Below are 18,403 nucleotides of genomic sequence, written 5' to 3' on the forward strand. Positions count from 1 at the left end.
GGTCAAAAACTTTGCTGGGTTTCAAGGAACATATAGATGGTTTATTCCACCTTTACTTCCTTAAGTGACCCAAGAGATCTGGAGCTTCTTAGACGTTCTGCCCGCAGCCTCTTTGCTGAAATTCTTGACTGTGGTAGCATTTCTGCTGTAGACAACTGGCCGTTTGGGACCAGACTGAGATCACTAAACTTAAACAGCCTCCATAAAGGTAAAGCCAATCAGCTGTATTCTGCCTGAATGCATTCACTGTTGCATTTCAGGCTATTTACGACATAATGCCTTACTTTTTTATGATGTGTTGTGGGCTATTTTTTAAATAGAAATATTTTTTAAAATTAGAGCCAAAATTTGCAGCTGTTTTTCATTTTAAGTGTGATCATTTTTTTTCTTTTCACAGAATAAAGGAGAATTTTAAAATTAAAAATGTCACAAAATGTGATGAGAAGTTTGAGTGAATGACACCAGCTAATGGGGGAATCCTGATCCCAGAGCTCTCACTGCATTCTCAGGGGTCAGGTTTTCACCCTATGTTTACATCAATTGTGAAAAAAGTTGTTTTTTTTCCTGACAAATACTTTGAATTTCTGTAGTAAATTGCTGTTATGTGGGCTAAATCATTAGCATTGGTCCAGAGACATTTTCTCTATTCTACTATGTGTTCTCAAGAATCAGTTCTAGTTTTCTCTAGGTACCCACAAGTAATTTTTGGTTCATTTGCTGAGTTAATGGATAAGAACAATCTGCATCTTTGAATCTATTACCTTAGCCAGATTACTATGCTTGTAGGAAGGCAGACCAGAAGATTGATATATCAATGCCAAAGACACTTTGATGTGAGTTTCTGCTGCAGTACAAAATAATAAAGTCACACTGAGGAGAGATCCGCAGGGGAAATTTGTTCTTTATAGGAATTTCTGGACTGTACCATTAGTAGTGCCCTGTTCTGATTTGGCATATGAGACCTTGTGCATCCTGACTTTTAAGAATATTTCATATCAGTCCCAGCAAAGTTTGGAGCTGAAAGAATCTATACGGGAAAACAATTATGTATTCTGGGAGACAAGACAAATGTGAAATTATAGCACTGTGATATTGTAATATTTGTAATATTCCAGACAATTTTACAGTTTTCTTTTAAATCTCCTGAATGATTAAAGACTGTCACATTCAAAATTAAACCTTTCAGCTTTAAAGTTCTGATAAAACTGCTTATTAGAGAAAAAAGTTGGCATTTAAGACTCCAGAGAGTACTATTTATGGGCTTGTGGTACGTTGTTAATTTGTTCAGTGCTAGCATAGCAGGTCAGGCTCTTTTGAATTGTAAGACTGTTTTCATGTTAGCTCCAGAGGGAGAACGTATGTTTTCTCCCTGTGTGGTCATTAGCACAGTTCTACTAGAATGGAAGTGATAAGAGCCCAGCAAAAGATTATCCTTTAACAGAAGAAAAAAAGTGACTTGAAAGAAAGCCCTTTCAATTTTTTTTTTTTTTTTTTAAAAAAAACCACCCTTTATAATTTCTGAGCTCTTTAACCTGGTTCTGCAGATATTTCTCACATGTAAGTAAATATATTCTTGTCATAGCTCATTTGGTCATATTTTCCTGAGTGTTGAGCAACCACAGTTTCAAGAGCTACATGAGATGGTTTTTTCAGTTTAAACCTTCTAGGTGCATTTACAGTGTTTAATCTAGATAAGACAGTAACTTCCTACAATGTTGTTGTGATTAAGCAACGTAAGAATACAGTGACAGGACCATTGTAATTTTAAATCCACTTTTTATACACAAAGCCTATTATTTCTGTCTGTCTTACCTCTTTAAGCATATATTCATGCTGTCTGTAAGGTAACAATAGGATTCCAAGGTCTGTGTAAGCCAAGTCTGTCTTTAGTTGAGTTGGATTTTCAAAACTTAGAATAAAATATTTTTTCTTGTCTATTATTGTTTTGATTACTATTTATGGCAGAAAAGAAAGAGGTTTCTATAACTATAGGTTTAGGTTTAAAAGGCTAAATTGTGAAAACAGTTTTTAATAATGCATGCTGCTTTGTAGAAGCATGTAAAATGAAACTGATGAGGGTTAAATATCTTAGGTTTGGTGTGGTCATTGTAGTAAATTAATTGTAATACAGATGTGATTCTGGAACCAATTGTGTCAGGAGATATGTGAAAACAGAACAAATAAATGATCCATGCTAAACCTTTAGTAACACAATTATTATACTAACTCCCCTGAGCAGCCCTTCTGAATTACTGGAAGATTTCATGGGAACAAACTTGAGAATATACCAGGGAACTGAGGGTTAAAATGTAATAATTACATTATTGAATAGATATATAATTTCTACTTTGATATTAGAGACTTATTTTCTAAACGTCTGTACTAATATGAAACTATCTGAACTGTCATCTATTCATGTTTTGTCATATGATATAGCTGCTGTCATACATTATTAATGACAGATATTTTTTAGCAACGCTATGCCTTTGAATTTTAGTTGAAATTGGAACGTGATTTTGACATTTTTTGTCTTTTACACTGAATGGTTTATGGAAGTTAATCTTCCTGAGACATTCTAGTGCTGAAAGATGAATCCTTTATACACAGCCTCGATTATATATTTTGTGTATTTATATCAGGAAGCTGGATTTTTCAGATTTTCCAGAGCTGTAGTTTTCACATGCTGAGACTCATTTCAGAAAGGCCTCTCAGGGGAAATACCTGTATTATACTTAACAATTACATGTTAGCTACAGCACGTGCTGTACTGTGTTGTGATGAGGATATGTCAAAGGATTATTCATTTGGGCTTCAGGAAGTTATTGTCAGCAAGGAAATTAAGGACAAAAAATAATATTTGAACGCCTTAACTCTCTATTTTCTTTAACTTAGGGATGCAGACTTGTTCCTGTTAGACACAAGAAAGGCTCAAGCTTCTGACGTGGGCTGGTTTGTGTTTGACATTACTGTGACCAGCAATCACTGGGTGATTAATCCACAGAACAATCTGGGCCTGCAACTCTGCGCTGAAACCGGGGACGGTAAGATCATAACTGTAGATCATAACTCTATATATGCTCTTGTCATCTCTTGCTAGGAATCCTTTCTGGCCGGGTGTTTTTTAACCTGACTGGGTGACAATTCACTGAGAGTTTCTAAGCAAAGAACACAAGTCTTACCCTGACGTAGCTATAGTCTGCAACCTTTCTATTATTCTTAATACTGTAAAATATGGCAATTATAAAGCTAACTGAATCAAGTTAAATTAAATGAAGTTCGGGATAAAAGCTCCTACGTAGAAAATGAATTTCCATTTTAATGTTCTTCCACTGATGATTACATTCAGGAAACTCAAGCAGATTTGTGGAATGTTTGTTTTAGAAAGTTTCTAAATATCTCTATGGGCTGAAGCATGGAGAAAGATATAAAAAAAAACCTTGGGACATTTCAGAAGGGACCTCATAGCCACTGGTACTGATGTTGGAGAAAGGTTAACAATTGGGTAATGTGGGAATTGGTTTTCTATCATTTGAAAAAAAATTTCAAAACTTTTTAATCTTGAAATGGGTTAAAAATTTGAAATCTTGAAAATTTTAATTAGCTGAAAATTAGGAAGAACACTATCAAAACTGAAGTCAGAGCTGTGTTTTTTTTAGTACAAATTTACTAGGCTATTTCATTATTCACAGTTATGCTCTTCATTAAAAAGTGAAAATGCATCTCAATGCAAAATAATATTTTTAGAAGAAATGATCTTTACTTAGACTTCTTTAGAAACTAATAAAAAGAGACTTATATACTGTTTTTTCTGTGATGGTTCACTTAGTCCATACTACTTTACAAGCAAACTTTCAGATTTAGCTCTTTCTTGTCAAAAAGCTTTTTATGTCAGAGGTCAAGGGATCTATGATGCCAGTTAATCTAAACCTTAGCTGACATAATGTTAATGAGTAGCAGAAGAAACCCTGGTGTAAGGATTAATATTTTTTTCTTCTTTCTTTGTTCTGGCTACATTTTCTCATTGTTTTTGATCTGAATTCTCCCTCAGGCTCAACTGGGCTGTGAACAAAGCCTCATACTTTTTCGGCAAGTGCTCCGGCTGCTGGCAGTTATGCAAAAACTGTCCTCCTTTAGGCATGATGCTTAAAAAGGGAGTTGGCAGGCTTGAACCAGAACGAATGATCATTTCACTTAATACTGCCTATACGGTCAGAGTACAGTCAGTGGAAAAGGGAGGCAGCAATGCAAAGTAGACCACGTTGTTGCTATGTCCAGCCAGCCTTCAAAGGCACTGCACCTGAGCCCGGGCTGTACGGGGAGCGGCTCAGTTAGGCAGTCTGGTTTTGTGAGGCCATTTTTAAGCCCTTAAAATTCTGGAGAGGTGACACCTTCGTCAGGCATCCAAATTAGGTGGACTGGCTTCTGGCCAGCTTTCCTGCTCCAGAATAAACTCCATCCTTGACTTTTTTTCCAGGAGATTCAAATACAGAAATTTGTGAAAATTAAATATCCATGAAAGGCATTCATTAAGAAACCCTGGAATCAGCAATTTGCTCGTTCTAGCCTCAAAATTATATCCATTCAGTAAACAGCAGGAAAGTTTGTATGAGTAGAAGCAAACCTTTAGGTTAATACACTGAAGAAATTGTAAAAGAACAGTTTATGTAAATATTTCCCCTGTCCTACTCCCAAGATCAGAAAGGTGATAGATAATTTTCTATTTTAAATTCCAAAGCCACTGGCAGCTTTACCTTCTGCACCTCACTTATTTGAATTTCTCAACATAGCTGCTTGAGTGAGGAGGGAATTCCCGTCTTCCCTCACTTTCTGTTCCCTTTTCAGTTTATTCATGCAAGAAGAGTGCCCTTCTAGGGAGTTTTCAAAACTATAGGGAAGACCTGTGTTATACCACTTCAGCTCAGCATAGGGAAAATCATCCTTTCATGCTCTTACAATTTTGCTCTTAAGGCTTTGATTATTTTTATTGGGTTGCTGTTACTTCTGGAAGCTATTAGAAGCACCAGCAGTTGAATGACATGTTTGTGTACAGATGGAACATGAATTTTTGTACATGACTCAGTATGTAGTAGACTCTGTTTGTAACCCAGAGAACCCCACCCACCTTCCCTCCAACCAGTTTTGCTCAGAGACTGGTTCAAATCAACCAAAAAACCTTCCCTTGGCTCAAGTGAACTTTAGGCTGTGCAGGTCTGAAGCATGTTTCTTCATGCCTCCTGCTGTCCATTGAGTTTATGGGAGTTAGAGGAGTTCTGCCCCCATAACTGGAGAGACATTTATGATAAGACCTGATCCATTAACCTTTCTATGGCAACAAACTATTAAACTAAATGGGATTCTGTTAAGTCAGAGGATCTTTGTTTGAGGTACTCAGGTGCTGCACTGGGGCCCTGGATAATCAAGTCTATAAATACATACTAGTTTTTAGATTTATTCATACAGCACCTTTGAAATGAGATGCCAATAATTACTGAGACTCCGGGGTGCTACTATATTGTTATCATTACCATTAACAGTAATCTTTCTTACAGTTATCTTTCAGTGACTTTTTAGGCAATTACTTGGGTAGATGTATTTCTTTGGTGATCCCTGAAGATGGTGTATAAATAATAATAATGTCTACATGAGGAATAAAAAAATTTGTAACTAATATAACAGTGTGATAAAAACAACTTTGGAAGAATGTCTGGTTGTTGTCATTCATACTTTTCTTTCTCTGAAAATGCTGAAAAAGTACAAAAAGCCACATGACATTGGAATGTGTTTTTTTTTTCTTTAAGACAGTATTTGGTATCGTACGTCTCATTTTAGCATGAAATGTAGACTTTTTCTCTTAATGGGACGTTTTATTTTGAACAGTAAGAATAAAGGTTTGCATGACACATATGGAAGCTGTCAACATATAATGCACTGTTTCCCTGGGGCTGTGGTAAATTAAGGATCAGGTTTTTTTGATTCTCTTTTTTAATGTCTCCTCAACATTCTGCAGCATCCCCTTTTGGCCGATTCCCTCCTTTTGACACCAAAAGTCTCCATGGTGTTTAAAATGAGAGGTGATCATTTTCACACTGATGGAAGTGCGGGTGTTAGGTGAATTGCAGCATAAAATCAATGCAGATGCAGAAACCATTCGAAAAGCTCTATGCGACACTTTTCCTGTATATATACCATATGTCTCCTAAGACTTAAACCATGTTCCAGTGAATCAGCACCTTTGTATTAACATTTAACATTTTTATAATTGGAAGTTAGCAACGGTTTGAACATCACTTTTACTGGAGGAGTATAAATAGCTGCGAGAGTATTCCTTTTGCTGTTTATGTCATTGCTGAAGAGAACCTAGTGTCTACAGAAAATGGGAGAGGGAGATAATGTATAACGATGACTACTGATGATCCACAGAATAAAACAAGTTCCAAATACACAGCTCTTAATACAACATCCTGGGGAACTCCCACAGCCATGTATTTCTGTGACTTTTCTTAGATTACTGCAGCTCTTGGTTATTTTCCACCTGCCTGCACATCAGAGGGGAAGAAACTGGTGGTAACTTTGAAAAGCCCAAGCTGATTAAGGTGATTTCTGTTACCACATAGTCCTATGGAAGGTGTCTTTGGGCTTTCTTGCTGTTTGCAGTAGGCAAGCAGCAGGAATCCTCAGCTCCCCAACTCTGACTCTTACTTCAGGTATTTTTTTTCCTCAGAGCAAAGGGAAACTTAAAAGAAACATGTTCCTTGATCCAAGTGAAGCCTGGGGAAGGCCAACTCTTTCTCCAGCACGTACTTGGGTACACTCCGACGTGTGTCCCCTGGAAGGAGATTTGGCTCCTAATCCTACATGCTGCAGGAAGGATTGGTGAGGTCCTTCTCCAGCCATGATAGGGAAGACATTAAGAGACACACTCTCTCTCTTTTTTAGCCTCTCCTCCTTTCAGCCTGGGCCTTCCAAGGTCCCTTTCTCCTACGAAGCCTTTAGAGAGGCAGCATGGCACATTCTCTATGTCACAGAGGGTGGCTGGCTTGCTTTCAACCCATAGCAACCTGTGGCACCACCCTGACTTCTTCAGGTAGATGGCTGCATACTTTACATTGGCCTTGGCCTCACCTTTACAACACTAAATGTTATCAATCTCATGCTGAGGTTGCCCCCAGTCAACCTTGGCACCTAACTTACATGAGCACGGTAGCCATCAGGTACTCTGGAGGATGCTGCTGCATCGTTACATTTAAGTCTCTTGGTGGATCTGGTATTTACAAGGCAAAGTACCAGGAGTGAGTTCACCTTCATTAGTGTCCTTACAGTAGGGGAATTTAGGATATATATATTTATATTGATATATATATGGACTTTGGCAGGCAATAGCTCTGCCTAAATTCTGAGCCATCTGGAAGCCATATAGCCATGTTAGCACAGCACTGAACCCGAGCTAATATATCCTGCCCCTCAGCAGGTTTTATTAGCTTGGGCTCAAGCACCGCCTAAGTACAGCTACATGAGTTCTGGTTCAGAGCTGACTTTGGCCAAAGTTACACTAGTAAATTAAACATGCTCAGGAATACTGTGGTGTGAAACGAGCTGGTGGGATCACTCTCTCAGTCTCCAAAACAGGGTGACCCCATGGCAGCTGCCCCTCTGGGAGAGGTCCCTGCAGCATTGCCTTCAGGTGCGGGGGACTCTGCGGTGGAGCTGGCATAGGACGTAAGTGCACCAGGAGCACCCTCCCACCCTGAGCAGAGCGGATGATCCAGCTCCAGCACCTGAGAGCGCTCTTGGGCACGCTTTAATTTACTCACATAGGTGTAACCCCTGTTTCCAGCTGGGTCAGAAACACAGTCAGCATTTTCTTGCATCTGCTTGTAGCAAGCAATGTGAACATACCCTTTGTTAGTAAGGGCACACTTACTTTAAGCGGGAGGGTGATGGAAGTGAGATGGGCTCCTGCCCCTTCTTCTGCCACCAGTGCATACTGGTGCATACTGGTCCTGGCTGTACAGCTGCGCAACTCCCCCTCCACCCTGCTCCCCAGACAGATGAAGGATACATCTGCTTCTCAGCACCAGTATTTTAGAGATAATGGCATTTGTGTTTCGTTTCATTCAGAAGGCTTTTATCCATTTTATTCTTTGGTGGATGACCAATTAATCTAATCTCTTCTTCTTTTATTGTCTTCCTGACCACATTTTTAACTGTGCAGAAAAGCCCTAGGACTCCCACAAGCCATTCACAGTTTAAGTACATTAAATTGAAAGGATAACTCAAGTACTTAGCAAGTGTATTTGTGTATCATTACATCTGATTTTTTTGTGTAAAGCATACATGGTACTGCCACATTATAGAGCATACCATGGTTCCTAACATGTTCCCAAGTGCTTTCTTCAAGAGCTTTATGAATACAAAAATCAATACAAAAAGATATGCAAAATTCCTTCAACTGAACTGAATAAACCCAACAAAATGTAAGGTTTTAAAAACAAAAGCTGGATCTTTAGTTTTGACTAAAGCTGTGAAGCCTAGGAAATGCAGAGCAGACCATCCAAGACCACCCATTTTTCAGAATTCCTTAAAGCCTCCAGGGAGCAGGAGAGTTAATAAAACACATGAAGCTTGTTTCAAAAGCGTATTTTATGTTGATATAGATAAATGTGTCCACCAAAGGAAAAGTTTGCATAACAGTTTATGTAGATGATACAATAGAGACTGTAAAATACTTCGGAGTGTTGAGGATGTCTTATATATGGACCATCACATTTGTGTTGTTAGATTTCCTCTTCTCCTTTTTGTAATAAGCCTTCATTTAAGCTTTGGTAGCCAAACTCTACCTCAGTTCTTTTGTTTCTGTGAAGTCCCATTGCTCTCAAGAGCACTGTTCAGGCATAAGAAACCACACAAGTTTCTATCTGATTTTGAAAACTACTTTGCAAGCTTTCAAACTCAGAGCCTCAGGACAGTTTTTGCTCAAATATACTGGACCTTGCATACATAGGGTCTTTCTCCAAAAAGCCTTTCCCAATCCTCATTTCAGATATCACTTCCCATGAGGAGGAAACCATAGGTGTGGCACTGGAAATTTTTTTTGCAGCAAGCCAGAAATGAATTCTCAGCATCATTAAAGTTTTCATTTCTATCTAAAAATATATAAAATTATTACCAAAATAACTACTATGACCTAGCAGTAGTGGTTAATCTGTAAAATGTGTTTTGTGGCTTGTTGAACACTTTTGAAAGTAAATAAGTGCTTGTTTTTCATAACAAAATGAGTGGTTTGCTGCAGTTCGATGACTCAGGACAAAATAATGGATCTTGGAATCACTCATTGTCCTGTGTTGCCAGTGTAAATCTGGCCAAGATGCATAATGGCTGAAAGCTCTTGCAAAATTAGTGTCTGCTCAATGCCTTACATAAAATATATACTGCCTCAGGAGAGACAGCCAAGTCACAAATCTTACCACTGTCACTGGCATCCACACTGGCGATCTCAGAAGAAGTCAGCTTTCTGAATATCATGAAAAACGAGGCGATGTCTCCAGGTCAGGACTGTGAGACAGATTGTTATTGAAAGCTTGAAGGGCTCTTGCATTTCCATTTGGAGCAGCGGGGGGGGACGGGACGGGAAATGAACTTTTAAGATGGAACTTGATCAGTTCATGAAAAGAATTGTATGATACAACTGCATGTCACAGCAGAAAAATGGACGTAGTGACACAGCAAACAGCTTGGCAGTTATGATCCTGAGTGCTATTCCTATTCTGTGGGTAAAAAGAAAAAAAAGAACAAAATCATCAGGATTATCGAGGTAGCAGCTTTTTATAAGCTGAACTTCACAGTTATTTTTGCAGCAGCGGTTCCTTTATTATAAGGGGAGAGAACGTGAAAAGGCAAATAATATTCATTCAGTTCAGTCAGTCAAACCGGCACTTCCATACAACCTTTTATGCAAACTGCTAAGGGCACTTTACTATCAAATAGAATAAAAGCCAAAAACAAGTTTAAATGCCAAGTCAAACAAATACTTCTTGCCAAAAACTCAAAATGATATGAATAAGGACTAAGGAGTTCAGCAGATTTGAAACATAATGCTTTAAATAAGTCTTAGTCTCCAAATATACCTGTCAATATGCAGAAGAGATAATAAATTATCATAGTAGGATTGAGAAGCGCATGCCAGAATGCGAGGAATACAAAGGCTCTGGACTGTCCCCGCACAGAGCAAGTCCATCTGCCACGCTTATTTGTTTTTTCTTGGTGTAGGGGCAATTGCAGTGGTTAGGTTCAGTGGAGCAGGCGCTAGCTGACTGCTGGTTTCTTGCAGTTTCTTCTTCTTTTCTTCTAAAGTCTGAAGAAAAGTCTTTGAAATCCTCAGAATTGAAGATACAATGGAAGTATAAAACCAAACCCATTTTTCAGAATGCTTGACCACGTTCATTTCTTGTTCAGAGATGCTAAAAAGAAGCAGAGAGACACACCTTGCTGTTTTGATTTTACCAGTGTCATGTGGATGCAACTCTGAGGGAAGGTGTAGTTAAGCAGGTCAGCCTGAGTCATTCAGCTGATTTTAGAAAATATTGCTCTAATATCACAGTACGGAACAACTGCATGCTGGAGAGACCTGGATTTTCAGTTGTCATCAAAGCCGAGAGTTTTCTAAATGCTTACAAGAAATGATAGACTAAAACCGCTTACTAAAAATGAAGCCCATGAATACTTCTTACTACAAAGGCCAGTTCAGGGTAACATAAGATTTTTCTTACTGTATTCTGAAATCCACACCATGGACAAAGGTGAGGACTACCTAACAAGACCATAGCACACAGATGGAGATACTGCTGTGGCAGAAAGAGTGATGCATTTCAGAGGCAGGATACTTTGAAATACCTCCTGTTCAGGAAGGGGTAAAGCTTTGTGGTCTTAGACTGAAGGACATCTCCCACATACGCACTTTTTTTTTTTAATGAAGGATAATAGAAGTTCTGTAAATGCAAACTTTCTTTTGCACAGAAGCAACCTAAAATGGAGACAACATATGTGGTTTGAAACTCCAAACCAAATAGTTCAGAGATCATCCTTGGAAGAAATATAGCGTCTCAAGGGCAGTGTATTTTTTGATTGCTTCGTCTTCTGAAAGTTGCAGTTAAGCTAAGGTATATGGTAAACCAAGAGAGAAAAGTTTAATGATGAACCCACAGAAGTCAATAAAAGTTTTCCTGTTGACTGCACTAGAAGCAGATTCAGTGCATACACCATTCATGAATTGAACAAATGGGTCCTAAAAACTCAGGTTGGCTGCTTAAAAGATCAAACAAACAAAGGAATAAAGTCACATAAGCTGTTTCTGTGTGTAAAAAGGCTGTGGGTTACAGGATTATTTTTTATAGTATATCTCTATACCCTGAATAACCAAGTAAGCCTTAACTTGTGGAATCTTAATAGCCATCTCATTGCTGAAGTCTAAAGGAAACCCAGAGGAAACTTAATAATATTAAAAGTTATTTTAAAGGGAGTTCACATTGGTTTGAAGGACATTTTGCTTCGCACACAATATCCATCATTGTAAATTCAGAGAACCCAGATTTAAATTCAGAAAACCTCCACACATCTTTACAGCCCTCAGTATATAAATCTAATAGTATTCTTAAAATGTCCACCAGTAAGGTATTAATCTTTTACAGATAAAATTAAAATTCTGAAAGTCATTGGAACAAAAAATAAAGAAAAATAGTAAAAATATTCCCTCTAGAAATGAGGGGAAACTTGGAACTTTGTGGTAAGAGTCTAGTTTGTCCATGTTGCAATGAATAGAGAATAGTCTGTACAGTTTTTCATATCTGACTTGCAACAGAAGATTGGAACATATAGAAATTAATGTTACTGAACTATTTAATAGTAACTCAAACACATGAAAAGAAGAATTGAAGAAATACAAGACTAAAAAGCCATTTAAAATGAAATCAGAAGCTTCAACAAATATATTTTTCCCTTGCAGTCAAAAAAGTAATTATCAAAATTGTTCAGAATATGTTGCCAATTACTCTGCTCCATAACTGCTAACTTTCTCAGTTCTTCTCTTGCCTTTGCTGGGCTCTCTGTCACTGGAAACATCTTAAACCAATTTAAAGTGCTACACCTGAATAAACATGTTGTAAAAGTGTTTATGTATTGAAGTGGGTCAGTTCAAGGTATGGTATTTGGCTGGAACTTCTAATTTCTCTTTTTACTGCAAAAGGGCTGCCAGAAGGAGGAAGTCTGAGCTGAATTAATACATTTGTTACAGTGGAAGTAGAATGGAAACTACTTTAACCACAAATCAAGCTGCCTCTTTCATTTACGCCAGTGATAGAGTTTTTCTAAGAAATATAGACTCTGGCGTACAGCCACTGTAAGTTTGTGTTTGAAAAGGAAACCTATATGCTTATTTCTATAAGGTTTACTCCTATGCTTATTTGCAAGTTCTTTTTCAGGATGATTGAGTTAACAGCATTATATGTTTGTGAGGCAGATGCTCCTTCCTTGCCTGCGTAGCCAACTTTTCCAGTCGGTTTAGAAGAATCCCCAGGCGCCCCGATGCCGCGCAGCACACACGGTGCCTGTGCCCGTACCTTCCCAGTTAAAGGACCTCTGTGTCCCCCACCCAGCACAGCTGCACAGCTTCACATGACACTGTCTCATTTTCTGACGGTTGAAGGGCTCTGCATAATACACGTATGCACAAAAGTGTTTATGCTGCCAAAATAAATTCTGTTAAGAGCAAGGGTTTATTTGCTAAAATGTCACTGATGCAGTTTCAGTGACTTGTTTTGCTTTCTTTTCTTTTACTGAGGTTTCGATCCTATAATATAGTGAGGTTACCACACAGTCCTGACTGAACAAATATTTTAAAGAAATATGCACATCCCCTGGGAACGGAACCAGAGTCAATAATGTACATATTTCAAACTCTGTTCTCTTGAACGACTGAACGCCTTCCTACCTTTACTAGTGAATGAACATCAGTTTGAGTAACACTGCACAATATTTATTTTTAAAGCAGAAGTGTATTTATTATCTACACTTTTCTTTGCTACCGACTTGCTTTGGGGATATAAGGTTCCACATCTCACATTCAAGTGATGCAAAAATTAGATGACCGCATTACATTATCCTTTCGATAGCCTATAGACTTTAATGGGGCTCATTTATTTTTCAGTTCTATGCATGTGTACATGAGACTGAATTAAAATCTGAGTAATGCATAAGATATATAGCGCACAGAGACCGCAATTTTATGCAATGACAAACTAGCTGTAAAGCTGTTGAAACTTTCGTAAATTGTTGAATTTTTTGTCTTTTAAGTTCCATTCAACAAAATGTGGTTAGGATTCTTAATCACGTAAATTCAGGATTATGGGCAAAATCCTTGCCATGCTTCAGTCAGCAGTTGAACTCCCACTGTGGCTTCAGGAGGGACAGAAATTCACCTTTTAACTTACAATTTCCATTACTTTATAGGTCGAAGTATCAATGTTAAATCTGCTGGCCTGATTGGAAGACATGGGCCTCAGTCAAAGCAACCATTCATGGTTGCATTCTTCAAGGCAAGTGAAGTGCTTTTCCGTTCTGTCCGAGCAGCCAACAATAAAAGGAAAAATCAGAACCGCAACAAATCCAGTAGTCATCAGGAGTCTTCTAGGATGCCAAGTGTTGGGGGTAAGATGAAGCTATGATTTACTAGTCTGTTTAGGGGAGTTATGGGCACCTGCTCAAATGCAGTGGAGTCACAGCAGCTTAACAAGATACTGTCAGAAACTGTGTTCCCACTCCATTTCTACCTGCTCCCCTAGCTTTGCTTAAATCTCTTTTGTTATGTTGTCCCTGAGCCTGATCTGCTTTCTGTGAGTCAGGCCACTTACTTACATGTTTCATGGGCTCCTGGATGGAGAAATGCCCAAGTAGTTTGGGAAAGGCTGCACCTGAGCTTGAAACTAGTTCTAAGTAGTAGGCAACTGGATGAGATCTTTGCTATGCATGACAAAAAGGTAGAGAGAGTAGAGAAAAGGGTTGCACCCCAACTGCTTGTTGAGGAAGCCTCAGCAAAAGACAATGTTTGGACTCTTGTTTAACTGCCTCTCAGCTGAAGAAGCCAAGATGTAACACAAAAATCTGAATACTGGAAATGATGAAGCTTAACCAATCTATGAAAGCGTAAACTGTTTATGAGTTCAGACCAGTTGACACATACTGATGTAAATACACAGTGTATCCCTGAACAGGAGTGAATTTGGTCCCTTATTTACCTGAAAGGTACTGAAAATAATGCATGTGAAAATGTTGTCAGTCCCATTGGAGCCTGGAGCAAGTTTTCTTCCAATTCTTTCCTGAAATGCTCCTTCAGCTGGAGGCACAGAGTCACTTTCTAAGTATTCTCATTTTTGAACAAACATTTTTACTTTTTGTGGACAGGATGTGAAAATGTATCTTTCTAAAAGCATGGGACATCATAGAATCATAGAATACCAGGTTGGAAGGGACCCCAAGGATTACCTGGTCCAACCTTTCTTGGCAAAAGCACAGTCTAGACAAGATGGCCCAGTACCCTGTCAAGCTGAATATTAAGTGTCCAATGTTGGAGAATCCACCACTTCCCTGGGGAGTTTATTCCAGCTGCTGGTTGTTCTCATTGTGAAAAATTTTTCTCTTGTGTCCAGTCGGAATCTCCCCAGGAGTGACTTGTACCCATTACCCCTCGTCTTTTCCATGTGACTCCTTGTGAAAAGGGAGTCTCCATCTTCTTTGTAGCCACCCTTTAAATACTGGAACATGGTGATAAGGTCTCCCCTAAGGCTTCTTTTCTCAAGGCTGAACAAACCGAGTTCTCTCAGCCTTTCCTCATATGGCAGGGTTCCCAGTCCTCTGATCATCTTTGTGGCCCTTCTCTGGACCCTCTCCAGCCTGTCCACACCTTTTTTGCGTAGCACGGACCAAAACTGAATACAGTATTCCTGGTGTGGCCTGACAAGCACTGAGGAGAGTGCGATAATGACTTCTTTATCTCTGCTGGTGATGCCCTTGTTGATGCAACCCAGCATCCTGCTGGCTTTCTTTGCTGCAGCAGCACACTGTTCACTCATATTGAGCTTGTTATCCACCAGGACCCCCAGATCCCTTTCCACAGATCTACCCAGCCAGGTGGATCACAGTCTGAGCTGCACTCCTGGATTATGTTTTCCCAGGTGCAAGACCTCACACTTGTCTTTGTTAAACTTCATAAGGTTCTTGTTAGCCCACTCTTCCAGCCTATTCAGATCGTCCTGCAGGGTGGCTCTCCCTTCCAGAGTGTCTGCTTCCCCACTCAATTTGGTATCATCAGCAAACTTCATAAGGGTACACTTGATCCCATCATCCAGATCACTTATGAAGATATTAAACAGTGTTGGGCCCAATATTGATCCCTTGGGGACGCCACTTGTGACAGTTGCCCGTTTGAAAAGGAGCTGTTTACCACCACCTTCTGGGTGCAGCCTGTTAACCGGTTCCCCACTCACCACACAGACCACTTTCCCAATCATGTGCTTCATTTGCCTTGTGATAGCCCCCAGGAGGATTCATTCCACAACTTTTCCAGGGACTGAAGTAAGACTGATGGACCTATAATTTCCTGGATCCTCCTTTAAGACCTTCTTGTAGATCGGGGTGACACTGGCCTTCTGCCAGTCTTCTGGGATGTCTCCCAGTCTCCATGACTTCTCAAAGATTATGGAAAATGGCCTCACAATGACATCAGCCAGCTCTCTCAACACCCTTGGGTGGATATTGTCAGAGCCCATCGATTTGTAGGGGTCAAGCTCCTGTAATTAGTTCACATACCCACTCTTCCTTCACTGATGGATCTAGTACCAGCATATCAAAACCTCAATATAGGTGCTATTATTAAGCCCCTTGGATGTCTACAAGTAAGCAAATCAGTATTTAGTGGAAAGAATTCAGCCCTGGAGTGGAACACATCTATTTGATGAGAACTGTTATGAGCATTACGCATTACTTATATCCATCTCAGAACCTCAAAAGTGGCAGACAAGAGACCTCTCTAATGTAATGCAAAAGCCTGTCCCTGATCTTCTGCACAAGGATGAATTTTGCCTTAACAACCACAAACGGGTACTGAATTGCTACAGAAGTCATTGAAATTATTTGAATAACTTATCCTTCTAAACTTTATTTAAAGTTTACCTGGTGATCTACTGGAAAAAAATCCCACTGTAAGGTTAAAAATGAATACTAACACATATCCTGAAAAAAATGCTTTTAATCTACTGCTTCAGTAGCAGGCTCAATTTTATTTGTATATGATGTATAGGTAGAAAAAATACTGTGCTATTTCTCTAGTTTCCACTGAGGACCTGGAGCATTGTTATTTCTGAGGTAGATGACTTAGAGAGATGCACACATTACCTCTGAGGACCCTAGCTTTTTAAAAGCCCCTGACATTTGTTAAGGCACCAGGGATCTCTATTTACAACTGTTTTGGGTTTTTTTGGGGGGTTTTTTGAGTATTGTCAAGTTTTCTGATATTCTGTATAGCTATTCCACAAGCAGCTCATCTGCGCAATTAACTTCTAATCCCTTACTAGTCAATATTGCAGGGGAGCAGTTATAAATAAATAACGAAAGAAGTCCCAAACTAGAAAATTTTAGCTTTTTACTAGTAAAAAGAAATTACATGCTCTATAGCAGAAAGACATTTTTTAAATTATTCATTATTTATAAAGTTATATTGACTAAACATTCTCTCTTCATTAACTGCTTGAACTTCTGATTTTTTGAAACAAGGCAGGTTAAAAATTGACTGAGCATCTTCAGATGTGGTTTAAGCATGCACATCAGTTAAGCTTGCTAGCTGATGTTTGCTCTAAATTCATTCACTTCAGTAGAGGAACTGAATCTGCATTTTTTTCTGCAGAAACTGTTCATTCTATTTTACTGCTATGGTATGAGGCACTTCCCTATTTTTATAAAAGGACTTTAGGCTTAATGACACAACATGAGGGTGGGGTTTTTGGGGTTTTGTTTGTTTTTTTGTTTGTTTGTTTTTAAATACAGTCAGAATTAACTCCGAAATGCAACCTCTTACCTCAATGGTAAGTAATATTCTCTCTGCACAAAAAAATATTAAAAAAAGATTTTTCATATTTCCTGGAAAATGTCTACTAATTTTGAGAATTACATTATTTTGAGGGAGGGGAAAATCATTGAAGTACACGATACATACAAGATGCATAAATATAATACTTCTAGATTCAATCGCATCTTTCTAGTCCATGAGGAAATGAGAATTTAACAGATCTGAATAACTGTCTGTATGTCTCAAAACACCAGTCAGCCTCATCTGTGCATCCAGTTGTGCTCCCAAGTTGTTGTAAAACAAGAAAAATCAGAACATCTCTAGTGAAATGAGCATTATGAAACAAATTTTCTCCTAACCTCTTTAGGCCCCAGTCTGCATAAGTATAGAGGTGCATCACTATACATGTTGATCCATGCCAGATCTCTTTCAAAAAAGATTGCAGTCCAAGAAAACCGTACTGCTAAAACAAAATTAGGTTAAGAAGCAATTGCATGTGCAGTTGCATCAAAGGCAGGGGCAGCGACCTCTGACTGGAGATGGAGGCAGCAAGATATGGGCAGGCTGGAACAGGTGGCAAAGCTGAAGGCAGATAAGTAACCACAGCCTCACACAGCAATGTCCTCTGTAGCAAAACTGCTTGGAGGAGTAGCTCCTGCACCATGGCAAATCAGCTTCCTTGCAGTTTGCCTCAACAGTCCCCATATCACAAAAACTTCTTTTATTTGGGTGCCATTAATGATCAGTGATGGGACTTTTCATGCTATAAGTGATTCAAAACACTTCTTCTTTAATAACTATTGCAACAATACTCATGAAAATCTGCAGATGAGCACACTGATGGCTACAAAGGCAATGTACAGATTCTATCCAGATGCTTCAGTGTGCAAAAAAAGACGTGGAGAGAACACATTCTTATTTCCAGATCTTCACGTCTTTGCAGAATACAGGCAGAGTCCTTCCACGGGGACAGCCTGTTATTAGGGAAAAACTATGCCTTTTTCCTCCTATTCACCAGCCCCAGGAACTGTACAAGTGCAGTGGATATGCTGCATCACTGCAGGCTTGTGGGAGAAGGTTGATTAGTATAACTCATCTCTTCATATTTAAACCAAAGAAAAACCCAAAGAAATCTGTCCATCATCTTCTTCATGGCAGCCTGTCTATAGGCCATATTCAATTCTCATCTGCTCCTTGATGCAAGACACTGTTGACGTAAATGACATGGTGATGGGCAAACATCATTGTGTGATGTAGGTCCTTGTTTCTAAGCTTGTTCCATAATCTTTTATC

At 39.0% G+C, this 18,403-nt stretch overlaps 1 protein-coding gene across 2 annotated transcripts in view; it reads left to right on the forward strand.

The window, feature by feature from the left end:
- The window catches only part of BMP5 (bone morphogenetic protein 5), a gene marked incomplete at both ends in the record, with an annotated part of 59,164 nt that overhangs the window by 26,805 nt on the left and 13,956 nt on the right, over window positions 1–18,403 (forward strand). For both annotated transcript variants that reach the window (XM_082308008.1, XM_082308009.1), the window contains 2 exons: window positions 2,893–3,041; window positions 13,501–13,698. In XM_082308008.1, the coding sequence (XP_082164134.1) occupies window positions 2,893–3,041; window positions 13,501–13,698 (347 nt within the window). The remainder of the gene's footprint in view (window positions 1–2,892; window positions 3,042–13,500; window positions 13,699–18,403) is intronic.

This window comes from Platalea leucorodia (genome assembly GCF_965183815.1).
Source record: "Platalea leucorodia genome assembly, chromosome: 3".
Classification (NCBI taxonomy): Eukaryota; Metazoa; Chordata; class Aves; order Pelecaniformes; family Threskiornithidae; genus Platalea; species Platalea leucorodia.